Source organism: Opisthocomus hoazin, chromosome 2 (assembly GCF_030867145.1).
Source record: "Opisthocomus hoazin isolate bOpiHoa1 chromosome 2, bOpiHoa1.hap1, whole genome shotgun sequence".
Lineage (NCBI taxonomy): Eukaryota > Metazoa > Chordata > Aves > Opisthocomiformes > Opisthocomidae > Opisthocomus > Opisthocomus hoazin.
The window spans coordinates 65,185,920-65,211,096 of NC_134415.1; the positions used below are offsets into that span (position 1 = coordinate 65,185,920).

The following is a 25,177-nucleotide window of genomic DNA, read 5'->3' on the forward strand; positions in this document are numbered from 1 at the left end:
ATAAAGTCCTTTTTTCTCAGTCAGTTACTTTCAGGCAACATGGTATAAATTCTGCTTCTTTTGGGAAAGCTGGTGAGTACCTGAACACATGAGGCCAACAGTCCTGATTGTGGCTTCCCATCTCCAGGCCCACGTTAAGGACCGCATCCATACACAAAACATGAGCAGTGTGCAGGCAGACTCCCTGCACTTTCCCCATCTGCTCCAGTTTCTGCTCCACTTTCTGTTTCACTGCAGCATGAAAAATAAAAAAAACCCATCAGTTTCTCCAGCTTTTAAACAAACACTGGTTTGTACATAGGGTGATGGCAAAGGTATACAGTCTGAAACCCATAAAAGAATGTGGATTTTAGACGGAAAAACAAATCAGAGAAACCCAATTCTTCCTAATAAACGTTAAGACATTTTTAAAATCAAAATCCCCTTTGGTTGATCTTATATTTATGGAAAAAAAAAATCAACACCAGATTGACACCCTCCACTCCCAAATTCACATCTTGTCACCCACAGAACAGATGCAGATTGCTAGTGATATTACATATTTCTCTTTGGAGCTGGCTGGCTGGATATTAATTTATTTTTACCAAAATCTCTGCTAATGAAAAAAACAAAAGAGTGAAGTTTCACCAAAGAGCTTTTGTTAATGGATACTCTTGTCAAGGCAAAACTAATCCTGATCTGAACTACAAGCATTTGGACCTCATCCTTTTTCCTGATAATATCTGAAAAGCTTAGTTTTCAGACTGCATTGGAATTAAAACAAATTCTGAAGCTTTGCAAGCTTTCATAGAACAGCTCTGTTGGCTGCTGGCCACTGCTACTGCCTCCTCTTTGCTTCAGCGTGGCCTGGCCAACTTGCTTCCGTCATATCTAGCAGAGTGGTCAAAAGCTGGTTTGTGGTCAGGCCTATTCAATTTTGTTTTCTCTACTGAGACATCAAATTTAAATGCCAAGCAGGGCCATTTGTGCAACACTGTGTTTTGGGCTTCTTGCCATTATAAATCAGATGTCATCAGACACATTTTATGTGCTTCTCTCCAAACAGCCACTGGAGACAACAACAGCCTTTACTGACTTCCATCAGGTTTGAAGTAGTGGTATAGAGATGCAGAACTTTTTAAATGTTATACATATCTCATTTTTTTATTCCAGCTTCTTTTAACATGATTCAGAAACAGTTTTAAATATCTGATGGCGACGAAAGACAACAAAGGATGTATACAAAAGACAGGGAGAGGGATGCAAACTCAGGGTATATTACCACCCTATATATATTAAAAAAAATAATTTCTATGATGTCCTTTGGTTGTACTAGTAATACAAGGCTTAAAAAGTGCACATTTCAAAAATGCTGTTGGTTTATCTGCTGTTCCACTGATTTCAGTTCCATATAAAATATAATTATTGTGACATAATGTTAAGATCCTAGGACAGCAGGACATATACTGAAGCCTCTAGACATATATCTCATATGCCTACAAGTGAGTGGTGCACAGTAGTGACATTCCCCTCTGTGCTTCTTCTATCTGTAGCAAAGTATTTTCCAGTTGCATCTTTGCAGGCAATATAAGATAAGGTAGATAATTTAATCACATAGTTACCTTGAGCTATAGTATCATTGGGCTCTTGGATTTCTTTTTCCTCTTTCTCTTCTTGGACACAGGAGGCAGCAGCCATTTGGGCAAGAGCAGATGCACAGTTAGCAGCAACTCCTGTAAATTAGCAATACAATTACTGTTTAACCAGCGTTTCTTCCCCAATCCCATGCAATCTCAACAACAGGCTGGGTCAAGGAAAATTGGCTGGATATGTCTATGCTGTAGGGCAGGTGGGCTCTATGGGGAGTCCTACAGTCTAGGTTCCTGTCCACAACTGCAACAGGATGCTGCTTTTCTCCCTCCCAAATTCCTTCAAGGAAAGTTACCACCTTGTTTTATGAGTCTGCCATGACATCCCACATGCAGTAGTACCTAGAGCACAGCTCAGCCGGGCTGCCCTCCTTAGTCCATCTAGGCTCACGCAGATTGAGTCCTTCTCCTTTTGGTTCTGCTCCTTGGCTCCTTCTGCTCCCAAGATGAAGGCCAGCCCCTTGGAGCTGCCCGCCATGCGGCCAGTGAGTGGTGTGGACAAAGTGTCAATCAAGTTCTTCCAACAGCCAATTAAAAGGTATCGGGCAAAAGCAACTCCTGGAGTGAGAAATGAATTACTACTACTACTGGAAAATGACACAACAGTAGCTTTATCATCAGTGGTAAAAAAAACAGTCATATTTGTCCTCTGCATGCTGGACTACCAATTCACATGTAGAATGTACTAACATAATTCCCTCAACCCTTAAACTGTTGCTCTAAAACACAGTTTATCTGAAAATGCTTATGGTATATAACAACACACTGCTGGTAGATACCGTGTTATAAGCACAAGTGTATTGATACCTGCAACAACAGAATCATCTGCCTTCCGGTTTTGGGAAAGAGGAGATTGAGCTGAAGCAGATGCCATCAATTGGCCACCAATTGCACTGCTTCCCAAGCCATCGATGTCTGCCAGAACATTAAAAACCAACAGATTACTATTTGACACACAGATGGTATAAGGAAAGCATCTCCTACCGGCTTTTTGTTCAAATAAGTACTAGCACTCCTGACTTCTCAGGTATGCTTTTCAGTTGCTCTTCTCTGGCAGCCTTCTGCAGCCTTGGCATAAACATGAGCTGTGGCATCTTATGCTTTGCCCAGTGTAACCAACATTTGCTTGAAGAGGGGAAATAGCCCACTCTCAATAGCCCTGTCCACCCCCACGACATTACACAGTCAACAGAACACTCAGCAAAGATTTCATGACATTTCTTGCAGTTCAGACCTTCCCACACCCTTAAATCTCCATGTTTCTTAGTGATGTTCCTAGACCTCAGTCTGAGTCTTCAAGATGCACTGGGATCCTATGTCTTAAATACAACTTTTCTAGACCTATGTAGGTTCAGTCTTGACAAAAGAAATACAACCCTTTTTCCAACACAACAGACCAGCTTCTCACAGAGAGTTTAATGTTAGGGATGTCAGACTTATTTCCCTTCTAGCAGCCTCTGTCTGTCTCTCTCTTCTCCACATACTTCATGGCTATTGTTTTTCCAAAGCGTTTCTTTCAGCTTCCCAGCTCAACAGCTAAAAGCAACACTGAGCTCAACACAGTCAGGAAAACACTTTAAGAGCAGTGCCCTTTGATTACCAGTTCATGGCTCAGCTGATGCCAGTGTACTCCCCACATACAGTGTTTTAATTACCTCTTTGTAATCATATAGTACACATATTCAAGCAAGACAGTGCATTTTATATCAATACAGTATCATAGACATCCTGCTGCCTTTCTGATGATACCATTTGATTTTTTCCCTCAAAGGAAGCTAAGGGGTTTTTTTAGGCATTTGTTAGAGGTGCTCCAGGTTTTAAGCTTCTCTATAGCACCATTTGGCATATCCCCGGCGTAGCACTAATCTGAGCCAAGGGGAGCCCAATCTGTGGAAGGCTTCCAGGATCACATGCCACTATTTATATTTGTACTGCACCACAGGCACACTGAAATGGCTTTGCTACGACATCAAAAAACCAGCAGCCTTACCTCTTATCATTAACAGGTACCAAGTTTAACTGAAGCTGACAGAAATAAGAGACATTTTGGTTCAGCAAAAAAACCTACTCTCCTTGTCTCCCAGGGACTGTTTGTTTTCAAACCCATGCTTCAAAAGCTTTCTGTCTGATCCAAACCAAACACGTAAGTACCTGCCACAGTTAAGTCTGATTCCTTCTCTAGCAGTAATTTCGTGAAACACCACATGCTGCATGATGACACGCTGTTCTGTATATAATGCAAGGAAGCAGCATGTTAATGTTGCTTGTTTTAGACACGTGCACGGAAGTTAGCCTTGCCACCATAACATAGTACTGACCAGTCAGCATGGTGATAAGTGGAAGACTGTGCTCTTCAGGGCTTCCCCAGTATCCAGCTTCCCCCAGCATGTTCCTTTCTAGTACCTGGTGATACAGTTCTTCAACCCAGGCCTGGGAAAATACCATCAGAACTCCACTGGACTGGACCTGCCTCATGAACTCCTTCTGCAGAGCGCCATAAAAGCCAGATGTAAGACAACAGTAAGCCCTACAGCACGAGCCTCAGCTCCTAGATACATTCCTGAGTGTAAAGGAATGCAGGAGTAGAAATAAAGTAATGCAAAAATAAGAATTAACCAAGAATCGCAATGTGTCTCTGGGGTGGAGAATGACATGAACAAGGAGCTTTGCCTACTCTTACTGCAGTTCATGCAAGATGCAAATCGCAATGACAGCTCTTGCACAGTGACAAGGGGACATGCTGATCTCTCACGATTTCCACAAGGTAGGGGTAAGACCTCAATTCCAATAAAAAGAAGTTGTGGCACCCAGTGCTGCCTGTCCAGCAATCGGGTGCTTCTGCATTGAAGAGTCACCACGGATGAACTGGGGTCCAGTTAGATATCTGAACTACTTTTAACAATACTTAGGACATGCTCAGGTCTCTAGTGAACAGCACTGCCCCTAGAGAAGGTTTTTAGTCACAGATTTGCTTTTGCAGCTGCTAAAGAACATACCAGAAGTGGTGACGATGTTAATACCCACTTGTTTTTGAGATCTTCTAGAATATAAATTTTCTTACATGGGAAGCTCAGCAATAATGGTACATTTTGACAGATTTTTTTTTCTGTTTTCATTTTTTTGTTCCATATATCACTGATTTTTTTATTTTTAGGAAAACTCTGAAATGACTTCTCTTAGGCAACTTAGTCAAAAAACATAGATTCATGTTTTCTAACTCCTGCAGCCTTCAAAACAAATTTTGAAAAGCCTAAGAAGTTGAGGAATCCCAGGTGCCACAAAAATCGTCAGTTCATATTACTAAAACCTAATTATTTTTCACTCTAACTTCTCATGTCTTCATCTGCATAAATACAAATCAAGTATTAAGCAAGAAATTTGTCGTTATGCTCACAAGTAGTTGCAACATGAAGGTATGTCCCTTGATAATGTGCACGAACAACACTTGCTGCATCACATGATGCTAATGAAGATCTGTTCTGAAGACAGAGTATCCATCAAAATAACTGCTACTTTAAAGATAATCAGTAAGCAGCATTCATTCCTCCCTGAATTACAGAGGAGCTGTGTAATTCAGCTGCATGACATTCATCATGCAAGATTCATAAGCAGCTTGGAGAACGCTTCATTTGCAACTGTTATTTCTCCACTTTGCAAGCAGCCTGAAGGCTTTACGTGTGGGCTGTTCTATGTGAAAGGAAGGAAAACAAATTTTCTTTTTATAACAGTTTTCCCACATTCCCCAACTCACCAGCAACACAGGGGCTTGGGCAGGCTTCTTCCTGTAGTAATCCAAGTTGGCCAATTTCAGGTTGAGCAGCAAAGTGTAATGGGAGACCATGTAGAGACTGTCTGCGTTCATCAGAGTCTGGAAGCTGAAATTTAGGTTTTCCTCAAATCCTGGTGAGTGCATCATACCTAACAAAAACATCATGTGAGCTCTCACATTTTACACAGATTTTGCCTGGAAAAAAAATAAACCAGAAACTAACCCTTGCATTTCAGCAGCAACAGATTGCTAGAATAGTTAATGAATCATCAGTAGAAATTACTCTACAAAATGTACTAGAATAGGGAATAGAAAAATAAGTAGTTCATCTAGAATTCAGTGCTGCAAGGCAAACTGAACACTCCAGTCACAGTCCAGCAAAGCAACGTGCTAAATTGGAAATACACAAGGAGCACCAGCATTCATTGGGATGAATGCCAGGCACAAAGCAAGGGGCAGGATACATCTGCAACGCTACCTGGAAAGGTGAGGTGGCAGGGGGCAGAGGCAAAGCCTGTGTACTTAACTGAGCATACATTGCACCAAATGGCGCTCATGAGGATGACAGTCCTTTTAACCCCTCAGTAAATCTGTCCTGGTTAAGTGAGTTGTGGGATGGGGACTGGAGTGCTCAGCACCTTGCAGGATCAGGCTGTAATTATCCTTCTTTCCATGGCCTAGAGGTATGTGGACACATACCTGGGGCTAAGCTGGCTGGAACTTGTTACAACTTCAAGCCCTGTTTAGTTCATATGAGACCTGCTTTCTAGATAGTTGAGCACTCGCAGCTCTGTTGGACCCATAAGCCATCTGTAAGCGCTCAGTACTCCTGAAAACACTATTTGTATGAAACAACAGCCTACAACCACGCCCAGTGGCACAATCCCTTCTTCCTAGGTAGGATGGACAGCACATACATTTTCCTGAGTTAGCTGACCTACTGGTAGAAAAGCATAAATCACGTATAAGCAATACCTAATTGAATCCCCATGATCTGTAGTTTGAGCCATGAAAAAAACAGAAATACCAGATCCCCCCACATGACCCACAATATTTCATGGTTTTCACATCAACTGTGAAATCCATTCATATAACGTCAATTAGGGAAAACTAAGGAGTAAGCTTTATCCTAGTGGAACGTTTGAAATGAAACAAAAAAACAGCTTCCAGGGTTAGTTACATGATGAAGCAAAGCTGTGTCATTTATTAATTGCTGCAGTGGTTTACTGCGAATATATTCCTCCCACCATAAAGCTTATGCCTCTTCTTAGACAAAATACAACAAACCATTAACAAAAAATAAAAATCCACACACAGAAAAGAAGCAAATGTTTTTCTTGCCTCGTGAGGGTTTGAAAGCTCTGTGCTGCTGCCTTCTCGGACTTTCCACTGTCGTCACTTTGGGGGCGTGGATAAGGTGAGTAACTGTTTGAGGGTGGATTTAGAAAGAGAGTAACTGTTCCAGGGTGGGTCTCAAAAATGAACAGCTGTTCAAGGGAGCAACCTTTGTGCAACAGGGGTGATAGGGCTGGCCACACTCCATACCCACACGGATTGCCGTGTGCTCAGGGTAGATTTCTCATGATGAAAGTCAACAGAGAATCTTTAACTAGTACCGAAACTGCAAACATGTGCTTGAAAGTAGCCTGTGAGTAGCTCCAGTGACTCCTTCATCACTGAAGGCAAAGGTGCATCTTAACACTTTGTTGGATGGAGGATCATGACAGTGATGCAGCTAGAATACATTGATTTGATGCCTCATCCCTCTTAAATATGTACCTCAAGGACTAGAATCTGCTAGAGTAATAAAAACCTCAAGGCAGAGAGGTATGTAAAAGAAAAAAAGAGATGACTTTATTTTACATTAAAATATTTAAAAAACCATGCAACTGCCTATACAAGATTACAATTAAAAATAGAAGGTGCATAACTTTACATAAAAGTAGCTACTACACAGTGGGCATGTATTTGAGCACCCAGCAGTGTTTGGGAAAAATACAGTCCCTAATTTCTTCTAAAATATGGGAAAATAAACAACTGCATTTGAGAGATGCTGAGATCTCAAAAGCAGAAGAGTAGCTGATGCGTAAACTTGCAATAATGCTTAACAACATAAAAACCTTGCCGCTAAAAGCTATGGAATCAAAACTGAAAAGAGGTGCAAAAAATGTTTGCTATGATTATTCACACAATGGCACACAATTTTTAGATTTAATGCCTTGACACTGCAATTCATGACAATAATTACATCCAAATTAAGAGAATACTGACCATCAACTTTAATTATAAAAATCTACCAGATATAACAAACAATGAGGTTAGCACACTGTCTTAAGAGAGACAACAGTTCATATAAATTGGCCAGGTAAAAGGAGGTCCTGAAAAATTGCAAACCATGTTTTGTTCAAGTCAAGATAATGTTGAGAATTTTAGATAGTTCGGTATTTGTTAAGATAGACATCACATTCCAGTGTCACTAAGGAATTTTTTGGCATTGGTTTTATCTAGCAACAAGAAGGAACTTTCTGAGGAAAGATGAAAATTTAGAAAGGCTTTTAACCAATTGATTTCCAAATTTTAATTTCACTATAACTCTGCTTAGCTGACTTCACTTTCTCCATGCTTATACTCCCATGTCAATGCCTCAAAATCCTACCTCCTTTCATTGCTTTTCAATCCTATGAAAACATAATATGACAGTACTATTTAAGGACCTAGCTTCTAGGAAAGACTACTAAATTGCAACTAATGTATTTTTCCCCTGAAGTGTAACAAAAATTGAAAAACGAAACAAAACAGTTAAGATCTCTCAGAAACATAAAAATACTGCTTCTGTACTGATTGGTCTCAGAACCACACCTGCCTCTTTTCTCCACTTGAATCTTAACCAATACTCAAATTTCCTAGGGTATTCGTCAGGAATTATACATGAACTGATGTTGTACATACAAGGAGTAGGATCAGTTCCTCTAACTTCATCACTTAATTTGTGGCTTGAATTGTTGGTGACAACGACGGAGTCCTGAAGTAAGGACTCAACCATTGCCTACAGAGGCAGATCAAACTGGTGTCTTGGAAGCTCTCCAGCGGGGAGTTCCTACGCCCAGACCTGTGTTTCCAACTTTAGTAAGTCTCTCTACAGGTCTTCAAACTCATGCCTCTCTCACCTACACAGAAGAGATAGGCAAGAAAGGAGAGGTGGTGGGGTAGCTGTGTATGTGAGGGAGTGTTTTGACTGCCTAGAGCTTGATGATGGCGACAATAGGGTTGAGTGCTTATGGATAAGAATCAGGGGGAAGGCCAACAAGGCAGATATGGTGGGAGTCTGTTACACACCACCCAACCAGGATGAAGAAGCAGATGAAATAGTCTATAAGCAGCTGGTGGAAGTCTCACAATCGCTGGCCCTTGTTCTTGTGGGTGAGTTCAACTTACCAGATGTCTGCTGGAAATACAATACAGCAGATAGGAAACAGTCCACAAGGTTGCTGGAGTGTGTGGAAGATAAACTCCTGACACACAGCTGGTGAGTGAGCCAACTAGGGAAGGTGCCCTGCTGGACTTGTTTGTGAACAGGGAAGGACTTGTGGGTGATGTAATGGTTGGAGGCCATCTTGAGCACAGCGATCACAAAACAGTAAGTTTTTGATTCTTGGAGCAGTAAGGAGGGGGGCTAGCAGAATCACCACCTTGGACTTGCAGACGGCAGCCTTTGGCCTGTTTAGAAGCCCGGTTGACAGAGTCCCTTGGGGGGCAGTCCTGAAGGGCAATGGAGTCCAGGAAGGCTGGACACTTTTCAAGGAGGAAATCTTGAAGGTGCAGGAGCAGGCCGTCCCCATGTGCTGAAAGACAAGCCATCAGGGAAGATGACCAGCCTGGCTGAACAGAGAGCTTTGGCTGGAATTCATAAAAAAAGGAGAGTTTATGTCCTTTGGAGTATGGGGCAGGCCACTCAGGAGGACTACAAGGATACCGCGAGGTTATGCAGGGAGAAAGTCAGAAGAGCCAAAGCCCAGCTAAAACTTAGCCTGGCTACCGCCATAAAATACAGTAAAAAATGTTTCTATAAATACATTAGCAATAAAAGGAGGATGAAGGAGAATCTCCACCCTCTCTTAGATGTGAGGGGAAATTTAGTGACAAAGGATGAGAAAATGGCTGAGGTACTTCATGCCTTCTTTGCCTCAGTCTTTAAGAGTGAGGAAAGTTTTTCTCTGGACACCCAGCCCCCTGAGCAGGAAGACAGGGATGGTGAGCAGAAGGAAACCCGCAAAATCCAAGTGGAAATGGTCAGTGACCTGCTATGCCACACAGACACACACAGGTCTGTGAGGCCAGATAGGATCCACCCAAGGGTGCTGAAGGAGCTGGCGCATGTGCTCGCCAAGCCACTTCCCATCATCTACCAACAGTCCTGGCTAACAGGCGAGGTCCCAGATGACTGCAGGATCGCCAGTGTAACACCCATCTACAAGAAGGGCCAGAAGGAGGATCCTGGGAATTACAGGCCTGTCAGCCTGACCTCAGTGCTGGGGAAGGTTATGCAACAGATCATCCTGAGTGCCATCACACGGCACACACAGGACAACCAGGTGATCAGGCCCAGTCAGCATGGTTTTATGAAAGGCAGATCCTGCTTGACTAACCTGATCTCCTTCTATGAGAAGGAGATCCACCTAGTGGATGAGGGAAAGGCTGTCGATGTTGTCTACCTGGACGTTAGCAATGCCTTCGAAACTGTTTTCCACAGCATCCTCCTGGAGAAACTGGCTGCTCATGGCTTGGTTGGATGTACACTTCGCTGGGTAAAAAACTGGCTGGATGGCTGTGCCCAAAGAGTACTGGTGAATGGAGTTACATCCAGCTGGACGCTGGTCACGAATGGTGTTCCCCAGGGCTCAGTATTGGGGCCAGTTCTGATTAATATCTTTATCAATGACCTGGACAAGGTGATCGAGCGCACACTCAGAAAGCTTGCAGATCACACCAAGCTGGGTGGGAGTTTTGATCTGCTTGAGGGTACACAGGCTCTACAGAGGGGTCTGGATAGGTTGGATTGACGGGTCGAGGCCAACTGTGTGAGATTCAACAATGCTAAATGCCAGTTCCTGCACTTGAGTCACAACAACCCCATGCAACGCTACAGGCTTGGGGGAGAGTGGCTGGAAAGCTGCCTGGAAGAAAAAGACCCGGGAGTGTTGGTCGATAGTCAGCTGAGTATGAGCCGGTTGTGTGCCCAGATGGCCAAGAAGGCCAACGGCATCCTGGCTTGTATCAGGAACAGTGTGGCCAGCAGGAGTGGGGAAGTGATTGTCCCCCTGTACTTGGCACTGGTGAGGCAGCACCTTGAATACAGTGTTCAGTTTTGGTCCCCTCACTACAAGAAGGATATTGAGGTGCTGAAGCATATCCGAAGAAGAGCAATGAGGTTGGTGAAGGGGCTAGAACACAAGTCTTATGAGGAGCAGCTGAGGGAACTGGGGTTGTTTAGCCCGGAGAAGAGGAGGCTGAGAGAAGACCTTATTGCTCTCTACAGCTACCTGAAAGGAGGTTGTAGTGAGGTGGGTGTTGGTCTCTTCTCCCAAGAAACAGGCACCAGGACAAGGGGAAATGGCCTCAAGTTGCATCAGGGGCGGTTTAGATTGGATACTAGGAAGAATTTATTCACTGAAAGAGTTGTAAAGCATTGGAACAGGCTGCCCAGCAAAGTGATTGAGGCCCCATCCCTGGAGGTATTTAAAAGATGTACAGATGCAGAGCTTAGGGACATGGTTTAGTGGTGGAATTGACAGTGTTAGGTTAATGGTTGGGCTCAATGATCTTGAAGGTCTCCTCCAACCTAAACGATTCTATGATTCTATTCTACGATTCTATGAACACAAATCCTCTCCTCAGGAGGACTGATGGACTTTTGCTTAAGATCAGAGGTACAAGTTATGGTACTGTTTCAGCTGCACTGGGTCTCATTCTAGGTGCCCAACTGAAACACAAACTTCAAAGATCTTGTGAGTGCATAAAATCACAACTCTGAAACACCCACAGCTCTATGAGAACACCAGGACACCTCCTCCAAGTTATTTTAAAACAGTAACTTGCTACTGTATTTTTCCATTATTCCTTACTGAGTGGCATCTTCTAAGAATACTTCACCAAATCAGACTGGAAACATGGTGTACATTTTTAAGTACAGCTTTAGCCATCAGGGTGACTTTCTTAAGGAAGTGAAAGGTCTTTCTCAACAGTCTAAGTCCAAGACTAGGTATCTTTTTAAAAGATATGTGCAAACCAGAAATTATAGACTTAATGTAGAAATCAAGTGATATTCTTCCATCTTCATCACTGTATTAGTCATACTGAACGACAACAAAAGCTGCATTTAGCCTTAAAATCTAGAAATCTGCCAGGTCTACCTCTTCCAAAGCTTTAAAACATTCTAAAGAGATTTGACAGATGAAAGAGAAAAGAAATAGGATACTCATTCATGCACGAGGGAACAGGTGCACAAAAGTTTGAGCTAGAGTTCTAGTCCTGGTCTTTCGGCATAACCTCAAGATCACTATTCTTCAGGAAAAAGAAATCCCTTGTGACAGAAGGGATGCTTTTGAGCACCTCAATTAGGAATGTAATCAATACTAATGTCTCCTCGAAGATATTTCCTTTCTGTGATATAACATGCCTAATGTTTCTTAAGCATGTCATCTACCATCTTCCTGAGTTAGGACTTATTTGGGCAGCATTTAAACAGGGTATTGAGAATACCAGCTTCCTGTTTAAATTGTGCTATATGATGATGGGAGGCATCCCTTCTGAATCTGTATGAGCTTAATGTGTGTGAGAGCACAAATGAATGAAGCCATGATTAGGAAAGGAGCAATAGGAAAGGCAATTGTGGTAAATAAAGTTAAAGAAACAGAGAAATATATTTTAACAAACTTTTCCATTTTGGCCACTGTTATGAAAAAGAAACCCTTCTAAAAAAACATATATTAATACACATTTTAAATATACTATCAACAGGACACACCAGCCTTTTTACAGCATTTTTTTTTTTTGATTGACCAAGCCAAGATCCCCAAGCTTCTAACCCTGAAAGAACCATAGGTATTTATTCTCTTAAAAGGTTTTTCACTTGGTCTGGGCTTTGAGCTTTGAACTTCTGTCATGGTAGACAGCAGTATTAAGAAAAACAAGAGTGAAGAAGAACAGTCGCTCCTCTCTTCTTATCCTTTCAAGAGCTTACTACTATGGAATTTCTACGGCCTTCTTTGCAAGGCTGTCATTACTAATAGTAATGCAGTGATGTACTAAGCTACTTAAATCTCTTTCAAAACAGGTGGTGGTCCTCCCCACACCCCTTTCATGCTAAGGGGCAACTCCAACCTCTCTTTAATGACAGTATGTGCAACTCTCAACCGACCTTCACAAATCTGTGAAGAGGTATCATACTACAGAAAATTCAATTTCTCTATTGACCTAGGATGTAATCCAGAGCCTGTTAAGAGTCAATGAATTGACCTCCCTTTGAATCAGCGCCTGCATATTCAATTTGCTTTGCCCTAAGTTAAGTGTGCTGCTGTGGAGGAATGTGCTTTGTAAAGCACAAACCCCCTTATTCTGGATATGTTCTCTGAAGATGAAATCCTACAAGAGAATCCGTGTACAGTGTTGTCACAGTGCGCATGCTGGTTAGACCGTAAATATTTGCTTGCAAACCTGAGCAGAAGGTTGAAGCGAAGCTCTGCAGTGCTCCATCCACCTCATCTATGCTGGGAAGAGTTATAAGCCGAGGTAGAAGACCTTCAAGTGACTGGATAAACAACCGTGCACTGTGCTGGTCTGCTTCTTGGTTTTTCAGCAATTTCAGAGAGAGAGCAGCAGTACGTAAAGACCTGTGACCTGGACAATCCCGTGGTGTCTGCTCCTCATCAGCCAGGGAGCAATTGTCAGAGCCTATGTCCGAGACATCTGACCTGCCCGAGTCCTTCTCTGCTGCCATGGAATACTGATCGCATGAATCAAACTCAGTCCTAGAAAGGTCCTGGTCATCTACACTGAAGTTACTTTCACTGTATCTGGATCCATAGGACCGGGTCTTGCAATCAACTGATAAGAAGTTAGTTATATCTGGATAGACTATGGTGTGGCTTCTCTGAACAACATCTGGCTGGTCGATGATTTCTGACTCTGGTTCTCTATAATGAATCTCTTTGCTTTCATGTCCAGCTGGAGATGGCAGTGAGTTTTTTTGGCTTTCTGGATTATCCTCTGGAGTTGTCTGTCCGATATCCCCTTCCAAAGTGGTCTGACCAGTGTCTGTGGTAACACTAATGCTAATATCAGGGCTCTTCTCATTTCCTGATTCCCAGGCAGGATTTTCTGAGGACAGGATGCGCCTCTGCCACCTAAAGTCGGCGTCATTGATCTCCATGGAGTCCCTGCTCGTCTCGGTCCCATCCTTCAACTCTTCTAAGCGCCGGAGCAGCAGCTGGATCTGCTCTTCACTAAGACCCCTTCCTTGGCTCAGCTCATCTAATGCTCCAAGCAGGGCAAAGACGCAGGACACTGAAGCATAACACGCTTCAATACCACCTTTGATGCACGCTTCTGTCATCCCATCCATGATACTACAATTAAAACAGAATTTAAGTGATGCAGCACGTCACTATCATCCAACACAATCCCTCGACAACTAGGAAAAAAAGAAGTGAAATTATCCTGTAACACTACTCCTGAGAAAGACAACTAGTATGTAGAACCAATTATTAGGTCTCCCATGTGGACAAGGCCATTCTGTAAAGGGAATGCCAACCAGGGAAACAGTTACCATGTATTTGTACCAGCATGCACAGCATGTTTTCCCTTATAGACAAGCACTTGCACTAAAAAAAACAAACAAACAACCCTCAACACCCAACTGAAGCTACATTTTAAGCCAGCTGTGTCCTGAAAATAATCTTATCTACAAGATACGATCTTTATTAGAACTGAGAATCCTTCTTGCTAAATCTGACAATGTTTAAATATCCGACTACCTCCTTTGACTTCATCTTGGAAATGTATCTCTAAATAAGCCCACAATTATTTCATTGCAAGGTTAGGGACACAAACCCAAGAATTTCCAGCTGTAAACCAACATATTTGGGTATTTTGGCAAAGTCCACAAGGTAGTTATCTATGCCTTTACAAAAAGGCCCAGACCGACCACAAACCAGTCAGAACTTTTACCCCTCTTCCATCTTTACAGCTTATTTAACCAGGGAGATACCCTGGCTCATACTTGCGTATGCCACTGAAGATGCAACTGTTTAAGTGTCCTGAGTGGACAGATTTAAGAGAGAAGAGGCTAGAGGAGGAAACAAAGCATACAGCTTAAGAAGATCCAGATGGGACTTCCTTTTAGAAATAGACCTCTTCCTGGATTCCGACTCAGCAGAGCAGGGCCCTGCCAAATCACAAAGCCGCCGAGGACTGCCAAGTATCTGAAAGGAAAGGAAACAGAAGTTACTAGACGATTATCTAAGCATTATTTAAATACAATAAACGAGTCCAAGTTCTATCAAAGCCTGGAACCTGAGGCAGCAGTACTGTAACTTCTCAGAGCAAAGGAAAACAGCACACTGATGTTCTACTTATGAAAGCTACCTTTCCTCTTTTTAAAAGCAGAAAAGCAGAGAAGAGCAGAATATTCAACAAGAATCGCATATAGAACATTCTCCACTGCTTTACATTCTTGAGTATGTTTCAACTGATATTGCACACGAGACAATCTTTATGCCTAAATATAGAGCAAGTATCTTGCTCCACAGAGGTAGACCAAGGTGGGTCTTTCTCTTCAGTCACCCAGTTACAAAATGATAATCATGCAAAGACAGGCAAAGGGATTCTTTCTGACTCAACCTGGGTGACGTCCTGTTACTGCCCACTAGGAAATACAAGGAGAAGGTTTTACAAACAAGCCCATATTAATAAGCAGAAAGAGGCAACAGATACGTCCTCCAGTAAACAAGATTAGACTGAGCTTTTCCTAAAACTTCAAATGTCATCATGCTGTTGTTTAAAATTAGAGGAAGACAGATGCCAGGGTGACTGCCAGTTCAGACAACAACCCAGTGGGTAGCTGTGTGGCGTTAGGAGAGATCTTCAGACACAGAACAGCCTAGGTACGCACAAGCTAGAACAAAACTCCTCTAAGGGGGACCACAGTTCCTACAAATTGCCAAAGTTGCTTTGTGCTCCACAACATGAAAAGAAAGCGGCACATGTGGAATGGAAGAGCCCATGATTTCAGCTGGCGCTCAAAGAAGTCTCACAGTGCTCCAGTGCTAGTGCTGTCAGAGGCACTGCGCAAGAGGCCAGAATGGACTTGTTTTGATGTGGCCACTTTAGGCAGCTTTGTTGTGGCTATTCTAATACAGCTCAAGGAAACTGTATTTCAAAAACCTGGCACGTAATCAAAGCATATATCCACCTTAATGCCTGGAATACTACAGTGTGAGGATGAATGTCTCCTTCTAGCAAGAGCAGAGAGTGGGGAAAGATGCCAAAGAAGTTGAAACTGGATCACTGTACTGTGACTCACCCAAAAGAGCAGTCCTGACTCAGTGCTAAGATCTGCTCCATGCAGTAACACAGCATGAACGCTGACAGAGCTGCCATAGCAGCTTGCGTTATGGAGACAAATATAGCTATTACGACTTCGTAAAACTAAAAATGTTTGGCAGAGTGGCTCTGATGTAACAGCTGTGCTCAGAAAGGGCGATTTCAGCACCCCTAGTGCTAAGGTATGGAATGGACTGGTACGCACGTATCGGCAACTCTTACTGTTAAATAAACATTTTGCTTTACATTCCTGGATTTGCACATGTGATTATCCTACCTCTTTCATAATTTTGATGGCTTCTACTCGGTGCTGAGGTGGTGGGTAAAGCAATATCCGGTGATAGAGAGACTGCAGCACAGGCTTCATGGATTCCACTGACCCCACCAGTCGAACCAGTTCTGCTGCAATATAATATATGGTCCGTGCAACGGGCCCACTAAGGGCAGGTGCTGTGGAGGAACAACCTGAACCCCGGCCGTGATCAGAGATCCCTGAAGAAGGTGAATCAGCCTCAAGGCAGATGCTGCTGTGGGCAGAGGTGATAGTTTTGTCGTGGATTGGATTTCCTAGGATTACTACTAGGGCTGGACACAGTTGCTTCCTGAGAAAAAGAGAAAAGCAGCAGATGGTAACTGGAAAAAAATAATCTCACAGGAACAGATTGAAAATAGCCCACGGTTAAATGAGATTCACACTCTTGTTTTAATGATCAGTCAATAGCAGTGGTTAGATAGAATAACAAATTACGCCAGGCTTTTTTCACCTCCCAAGCATCAGCATGCTAGTACATATGGAAATACTTTCAAGTGCCTTATAAACATGGTACTGATTTTGCAAGTTCATGTTGCTGCACAGTGCTACCCTTTACAGGATAGCATGCCTGCCTCTTTCATTGGCTGCAACCTATCACAAGGTAGAAATTCTAGGTTTGTACGGCCAAGTGTTTCTTCTTCAGTCCAACTTGGGAGCTTTAAAAAACTCTAATCAAACACAATCAATCTATGTTAACTAGAAGGCGTCATGTTCCATCACTGAACTGCACATGCATATATTTTAGTAAGGACCCTTACTTAGTTGTGAGCCTCTGTTGTGCTGGAATTTGAGAAGAGAATTAAAGCCCTCTCAGTAACTCAAAGTGTGGATTGTAACTCCTCATATGCCACTCACTGTCCCTCTTTCAACTGTCTTTCTGCCTGAATGCTCAAGTTAAGTGATTCCACACCAGCAGATCACTCTTCTGTGGAACCAGAGCCAAAACCAACTCAGCATTTTGGTCCATTAGCTGTTATTTCAGCTTTGAACTCATGCACTTGACATTTTACTTCAGTCTGCTAGACCTTGATTTAAAAACCGAAGTTCTGCATGAGATTGCAGTCCCAAACCTGATTTTCACCCACATGCCTCAGAGGTTCAAGCTGGCGCCTAGAGGAAGCACCCAATGAGAAGTAATGATTCAGCATAGGGTAACACGTCCTCATAGGTAAGTACATCTTATTTTCTCAAGATTTTTACGCAGTCCAAAACTTTCATTGTTTTTCTTCACATGCGTGCTAAAACAGCTCAGCTTCCTGAAGTCACGGAAAGAAAAACAGCTTTTAATCAGACATCAGATAATGACTTTGAGTCTGCTTATTCCATTTCTTTCTCCAGTCAGGTACACTTCAAAACATATCAATTCACTGCATAAGAAACGTGCCTGCCTTGAAGCAGGCGTAATCACAGGTTGCCACAGCAACATATTCCCCACATGTCGTAGTCTCATCAAAGTGCTTAAGTATCAAACTATGAAGAACACTGTCAGAAGAACACAGAGCTAAATCTTCTTTGTCTGCTCCCTTCTTTATCTTCTGTGGAGAACCAACTACAAAGTGCCAGCCAGAGAGAAAGTTACGTGCATGTAGGCAACAGCTCCTTAAAGCACAAAGACAATTCTCAGTTTGGTTCACAACTTCACTAGATAGCTAATGGACTGCATGTACTGATACTGCTATGATGCTTGCAGTTTAAACTGTTTTATGTCTTCCTAGTGGGTTTTTTTTTTTTTGCCACTTCATCTTAAGCATGTAGCTGGAGGATGCATATTCCTCGGCAGCAATGCAGGTTAAGAAGTTCTGCCCCTGATGGCTTGCCCTCATGACACAGTTACAAACACCAACAGATTTGCAGCGTAAAATGGATCATCAAAATGATGTAAATTTAAAATAAAACAGGAAGTATTTTCTTATTTTCTTTTATCCATGGTCATTTCAGTGACCTTGCTTATAGGATGGCCCACAGTTAGTCACATAAGCATAAACCAAGGGTTGGGTGAAATTCAAGTGCACAAACATCTGAAACAGGTTTGCCATGAAAGAGAGAATTCTGCTCTTACATTAGAGCTCCCAGAGGCCTCAGCACAGGGTCGCTGTGCAACGCTACCAAGTGGTATTAACCTGAAGACCTCTCAGTTCAGCAGCCAGTGATTTTTCTGGGACAGTAAGGGACTTTATAGGTGCCTCTACATGTTACATCCTTAGAATTAGGCCCAGGTCAAACACTCCCATTTCAAAAATTACAGGGTAAAAACTCAAGGAACATATTTGCCATTAACAGTCACATGTAACTTTTCTTAACACAAACGCTCACCAAGATGACTGGATGCACACAAACTGCAAGGAACTGCATATTAGTTACACTCTTGCTTTACTACTATGACTGAATTATCCATATGCTATAAAAAAAAAAAAAAAGAAAAGCACTACTGCAAACAAAAAGAGGGAAAAGGATTATTCTAGGTGCTCTGACACGATGGTGTGAAACAATTTAGAGGTAGATATGAACACTAAAGATGTCAATCCCTTCTGGTTAAGCGTATTAAAAAGAGGATTTCTTGATAAAGTGGAAGCACCAGGAAGATCACTTAGGCTCAGCCCTTACAAATGCAGGTCATAAGCAATTCTGGTCACCAGCACACCATCTGACATTAATTTTGCTTATCTTCTTGTATTACTGCATCAGACCCGTAAGAACCTCTACAGCACCATCCTACAGTAAGCAGGATATTTGTGTGTTTAATGACACACACAAATACGTACTATTGCAGAAAGCGTAAGAGATTTTTTGTTCTGGCTAAGTACATTAGACCATTACAGTGATAACTCAACTACAGGGATTTAATGTGCTAGCTGAGCACGATGTCCTAACCAATCTTATATGCGGCACAGAACAAACTGACAGTAGGTTAATAGCAAGTTCTGCTCGCATCTGGAGATTTATTAAAGGTTTGTTTGCACAGCTGGGGGCGAGAAGATCCTTCTGTACTTACAAACTGAGTATTTGCACTAATCTTCAGACGTACTCACCATATGAGATCAGTGAATCCTTTGTGCTGGTGCATGCTGGGAGAGGAGCTGTTTAACATGGAGAGGATGCACTCCAAGTAAAGAAGCTGAAGTTGCCGATTGTCACTGGCAAAAGAGAAAAGATGATATTCACGTCACGTTAAAACAAAGATTATTTAATTTTCTAAAATAACTACAGTAGTTCACTTGAAAATTATACTGCAGTTTACAGCGGTGATTTATTTTGCTTCTTCCTATGGATTTACAATACCGTGATCACCTTTATCATCCCCTTTATTTTGTACTGATCACATGCATTTTTTAAGTAATAGAAAGAAAACAGGTTTAATTCATCAAATTTCAGAGTGAGGAATAAAAAAAGGTATGTGAAAGAGGAAGAAGAAAACAGAAATAATTATTCAAATTCAGTCTAAAAACTGGAGGAGGAAGGAACCCTTAAGCAGAGGAAAAGGAGACAACCAGAAGATTTTGGACTATTGGATAGCTTCTTCAGGCAATCTGAAGGCGTTTAGGCTGCTGTCTTCTGGGTTTTTTTTCTCTTTTCTTGGTGACAGCCACAATGATCATAAGTCAATGTCTACAGGCAGAAAGTCATGTGATAACATGGCTTTCAGGGCCTTGCCAGTTACTCTGTACAGTTTTCTGGGAAGCTGGAATTGCAGGTAATTTTTTTTAAAAGACTTTCAGTGATTTTGAGAGATCCTGTCAGGTAGTTTAGTTTTAATTTCTCGCAACCAGTAGTTCAAAGTGATTATCATTTGGTGAACAATACTTCTCAGATGCAAGTTGTTCATGGCTTCACACGTGGGCAAAATGGACTATAAAGAATTAATCTTTCAGCTGGTTTTGCCACTTGCTATTGTTAGATACAAACTTTTGAAGATTTCTTCTTGTCCTGTAACTATGCATACAACTAAAAAAAAAAGTGTTACTCTAGTAGATTCAGAAACATGCTTTTGTTTTCCCAAATGCTGACACTGATTAAATAATGCTAAGTAAGGCACTCTTCCCATTCAAACCTTGCTGTAATTAGAGAAACTCATCAGAGGGAAGTCAATGGAAAAATCGCACACAATGATGTCTGTCTGTGCTGTCTTCAGCTCTGGTAGTTCCTAAGCCATAGTCTTCCTGAAAATGGTAGAGCATATAAAAGGAAGTACTGATGTATGCTTGTTTTGTATTTCTCCCATTTCTCTGACCTCATCACAGGCTACTTTCAGAGATACACAGTCCAACCAAGGAGAAAAATGTTACGCTACTTTTAAAATAGTTTCAGATTAGCTTTTTCACTACCACTCAGGCAATTTGCAACTGGCAGCAGTAGCAAGTTAAATCTTATTTTACTGATATGGAAACAATGTCATCAAGTAAGAACTTGTTTCTCCTTTAAAACTTAGGAAGTATTTCCAGCTTGATATATTTCTATGTTTTTAAATAACTGCTGTATAATGTTTGCGTTGCTTTTGGTTGGTTTGTCACCTCTCTTAACATTTAAAGCTCTTTTTGGCTCATCTCTCTTAAGAGCCCACTAGTCAAGCCATGCTAGAATGCCACAAGAAGTAATTTTTAACTCATGAGTAAGTATTTACTGTTACTGTATTGGCCAACAAGAGACTCTAGTATTTTAGTGCAGTGTAACACCGTATTACTGCCCATAACAACTGCATTTTAAAAGTCAGGCTCACGCATTTCCAAATAGGTAGATTGCGTAATATTCCTACATTTAAGGAATGCTTTGGCAATACAAACTATTTCAAACAGATGAATGCTGCCTAAGACATACATATTAATTAATTCTGCATATTAAATATTTATGTTAGGTTTTTCCATGTCTCTTGGAATTGTTGTTCTCTCTACAATGGTTGCTTTCAAGTCAGAAAAGAAAACTTCTCCTTTGACAAGTATTTTGCTGCTATATGGAAGTTACTTCTATATTAGATTCACTGGAAGCTCTTTAAAGCTGAACAGTGTACAGAGAAGGCAAATTAGCTTCTCATCTCACGCAATGATTAAATTAATGCATCATGAATAATACTTCTTCTAATAAACACTTCATTTAAGGACAGTTTTGCTCCATAATCCCAGAACTACAACAGTACAATTACATGTATCAGTGACACTCTCACTTTCCAGCTAATAAATTCCAATTACAAATTGAAATAACTCACTTTATGACAGCCTGGAGCTTCTCACAGAGCACAGTGAGGACAGATACAACGTCATCACAAAGGGACTCAGCTGAAGTACCTCCAAAAATGACAAAGATCAGAGGCATTACATATGTGCAGCTGGATTACAACCTTAATTCACTGCAAAGACTTTCAGAGTCGGTCAGAGCTTCTAAAGAATGAGCAGGACTGCCAAATTTCATAGAGAAGATGCAGCAGGAAAAGTCCTAGACTGGAAAGTGATCTCCACACAATGAAAAAGCAGTAGTATTAAATCCAGAGACAGCATTAACTGCTTACATGCATTTACAGAACACTAGCTGAAACCCAGTTCAGGTAATAAAGTAATTATATAAACAAATAATTTAAGAAAGGACTGGCTCCAGAACTTCTACATGGCAGCCAAAATTTCTGTAACTCTCACTGTAGTTTGTTTCTGCTAACACAGCTTCTGATGTCTGATCAAGTCCTGATCTTAAAAGGCAACACTTGTGCACTTCAAAGATTTTAGCCTCCATCCACATGAGTTCTGCTGCAGAAATCCAGCCAGAATATCAAAAGTAGGGATTATTTCTACCTATCAGGAAAGGCGGTGGAAATTAATCCAGAACAGGAGTAGAAACACTTCTCTTTAAAATAATCATTTGGCAAGCATGAACACACCTTTGCTAGTGACGCACTTTCAAAAGCTGCCATTATACAAACCGCATCTCTGGCCTGAAATTCAGCGACTCGGTCATTACCAGATTCCACGTCCTACTCTATGCTTCAATTTAGGAAGTAAAGCCACTTACTGCAACTTTCTCCAGAGCACTGAAACTCCTTAATTACAGAAATTAGCACCTGGAAACAATTATTTACTACTCTATTGAGTGGAATACTGTTACCATGGTTACCATGGTCCAATGAAGACAGGATTGAAAATACCAGGAACTAACAGGTCTGTCTCAGTTCTTACCACAGGTAACACCAAGCTATGGAGCAGGTAAGAAATCCTCAAGATTCAATTATTGTGACATCAAACAGTACTGTGCTGGTGAAAGGAAAGTGAAGAATAAAAAAGCTGGATTAGAAGGAGTCACTAAAAAAGTGGTACGAATACCTTGAGTCTTGAACTTCTGCAAGGTGTCATGGTTTTCTGTTGTCTGTTGAAGACAGACAAAGGTGGTGTAATCAGTGGAAGCAGTAGAAAAACACTGTAAAAGCAGTACTTTAACAGCAGAGCTCTCTTAACAAATCCATGTCCTCTATCTGTTTTGAGGGTTTTGTTCTTCAGGTTTTTTTATAACTGAAGCACCACATTTTCAAAAATTCCTTAAGATCTGTTATAAGAGTCATTCAGATTTAAGAAACTGACATCTCATTGAGCTGAATTAGGATTTTGTAAGTCCTTAAGGGATTTTCTTAACCCAAATATCCTCAATAATAACTAGGCACCTAAGTCACACTGAAAATCACTGAGTGGAAAGCATAGTCTAGGTTTCACAAAGTATTTAGAAACCAAAATCGATTGAGTATTAGAGAGTTTATCACATTGTCATCATTAACATTACAGTGCCAACACAATTAATGGCAGCCAGGAAATTGAAACGACCTCTTACATCACTTGGTTCAGCTTCGGTATAGGATTCCTCCTATCAGTGCACACAGGGTTCAAGCCAAATTCTCCTCTCAAGCAACAACAACAAACTGCCAGGAACTAAATGCAGCTCTCAAATAATTTCACCTACTCCTCAGTTAAGAACAGAGCTAACACAAATCAACTTTCAGACTCACACTGAAATGTCAAAACTACCGGTTTTGTTTCGGTTGGTTCCCCCCCCAATGTTTTGGCTAGTAAAATGAACCTGCTTAGTACAGACAGAAGGTAAGTTTAAGTAAACCGATTAACTCTGTTCTGCAGTTGCTCATTAGGATAAAAGTAATCTAGTCTAATCACGCAAAATAGAATTGATCATCTTAACCCAAAACAGATGTAAGGAACATAATCTGTACAACTACAGTCCTTAAAATTCCTAACAAATAGAAACTGACTTTTACAAATCGTACTTTTTTGATCATATGACAATATACAAAGCAGCACGAACAGAGGTAAGAAGCCAATGCAATATCACACATGCCCAGAACATTTACAGTTTTGCTGACAATGTGCTGGGATTTCATCCAAACAGCTCTCATGGATTTTAATAATGCAATAAATAGAACTTAGGTTTTTTGCTAACAACCAAGCAAAGAATTTCATAAGCTTAAATTATCTTCTACAAAAAAGGAGAAGAAAAACTTCAATTACACTTTCCTTAGTTAAGAATTTGTTTTGTTTATGTAAATATTTATCATGCAAAAACTTTTGGCAAAAGGATTTCAATGAACCTTAGAAAAACAAGCAAATAAAATAAAGAATGGAAAAGGAAAAGGCCAAGGCAGCCTGACACTAGCACAAAGCCTCTTTCGTTTAATGGAAGGAGAAAAAAAATGTAATCAGCCAAGTAGAGCTGACAATGTGAGAGCTGCGTTTCTGATAGACTGCTCTGAGGCAGGCGCAGAGTCAGAGCCCAGAAAAGCTTTTAAACAGGATTAATTGTGGAAATGTCAAATAAAAGCCATAAGGCACAAGCAGCCAGTATAATACACTGCATTCAGAGAAACAAAAAGGTACGCAGCCATGGACATGGAACCAGTTGTTGATGCCAGAAGGCTCACCATATTTTCTTGCTTTTGTCGTAACTGTAAAGTCAAGTCACTCAACATTTGGCTGAGGGTTGCCCGCACAGCGGTGTTAATGCTCCGCTGGTGACAGCTAGATACATATGTCTCAATGCAAACCTGATGAGGAAACAAGATAGCAGTACATAGATATGAACTGTAACTTACCAGTAACACATTGTAGGAGGATACCAAGGTCTCTCGCATGCAGATAGCCAGCCTTCCTTACTAGTCCATATTGCTTTATTAGTGCATTAAAAGTTATCAGCAATATGGGAAACTAAGCAAGTAGCATCTAGAAGCAGCATGCAACTCACCAGTTAGTCTCACAGCTGCAGGAATGGTAAGGCAAAATTGGCAGAGTCTTCACCTTCTGTCAAACCCAAGTGATTTTGGCACTTGCTTTGCTCTGCAGATTAATTCCCTAAATGCTGCTTCAATTGCTCATTTCTAGATACATATTTGTAACTATCACTCTGCAACTCCGTATCCACAACATAAATACCCTCAAATTCTTTAAGGCTGTTGCTTCTGTTGTATACGTATTTACACTTTTTTCTACAATTATCATATAGAGCAGCACATCTGAAAGCCTTTGAAGGCTTTTCCTAATACAGAAAATACAACAATGTTTTACCATAAACAACATAAATGATTGCCTTTTAATAACTGGCAATCACCCGAGGGCTCCTCAGCTTAGAGATCTCATGGGAGCAAAGGTAGCAATGAAAGAACACTGATGGATCATTCCATTCCCAGCTCCACGTCCAGCTGCTTGCAGTTGTCTGACACTGTGCTGTGACCAGACTTATCATCGACTCTTGCCCCTAGATGATGTTCTACGTGTAGTTGTCAAAGCATAATGCAGGTAGGATCCTGGGTACAGCACAATGCAAAATGCAGTTTCTATCCTTCATCAGATTTTCTGTGGGAGGTGCTGGTCTCTGTAAGAGCTGCCATAACTGTAG

At 41.4% G+C, this 25,177-nt stretch overlaps 1 protein-coding gene across 2 annotated transcripts in view; it reads right to left on the reverse strand.

Annotated features, from left to right (window-relative positions):
* The window catches only part of ARFGEF3 (ARFGEF family member 3), a 95,447-nt gene that overhangs the window by 31,541 nt on the left and 38,729 nt on the right, over positions 1 to 25,177 (reverse strand). The window contains exons 6-19 of one of the 2 annotated variants that reach the window (XM_075413950.1): positions 24,207 to 24,329; positions 22,609 to 22,651; positions 21,507 to 21,585; positions 19,339 to 19,443; positions 16,274 to 16,598; positions 14,764 to 14,876; positions 13,111 to 14,021; positions 6,739 to 6,822; positions 5,380 to 5,546; positions 3,947 to 4,112; positions 2,436 to 2,543; positions 1,971 to 2,186; positions 1,602 to 1,712; positions 81 to 231 (exon numbers count right to left, since the gene is read on the reverse strand). In XM_075413950.1, the coding sequence (XP_075270065.1) occupies positions 81 to 231; positions 1,602 to 1,712; positions 1,971 to 2,186; positions 2,436 to 2,543; positions 3,947 to 4,112; positions 5,380 to 5,546; positions 6,739 to 6,822; positions 13,111 to 14,021; positions 14,764 to 14,876; positions 16,274 to 16,598; positions 19,339 to 19,443; positions 21,507 to 21,585; positions 22,609 to 22,651; positions 24,207 to 24,329 (2,702 nt within the window). The remainder of the gene's footprint in view (positions 1 to 80; positions 232 to 1,601; positions 1,713 to 1,970; positions 2,187 to 2,435; positions 2,544 to 3,946; positions 4,113 to 5,379; positions 5,547 to 6,738; positions 6,823 to 13,110; positions 14,022 to 14,763; positions 14,877 to 16,273; positions 16,599 to 19,338; positions 19,444 to 21,506; positions 21,586 to 22,608; positions 22,652 to 24,206; positions 24,330 to 25,177) is intronic. The other variant, XM_075413951.1, reaches the window with a different exon arrangement.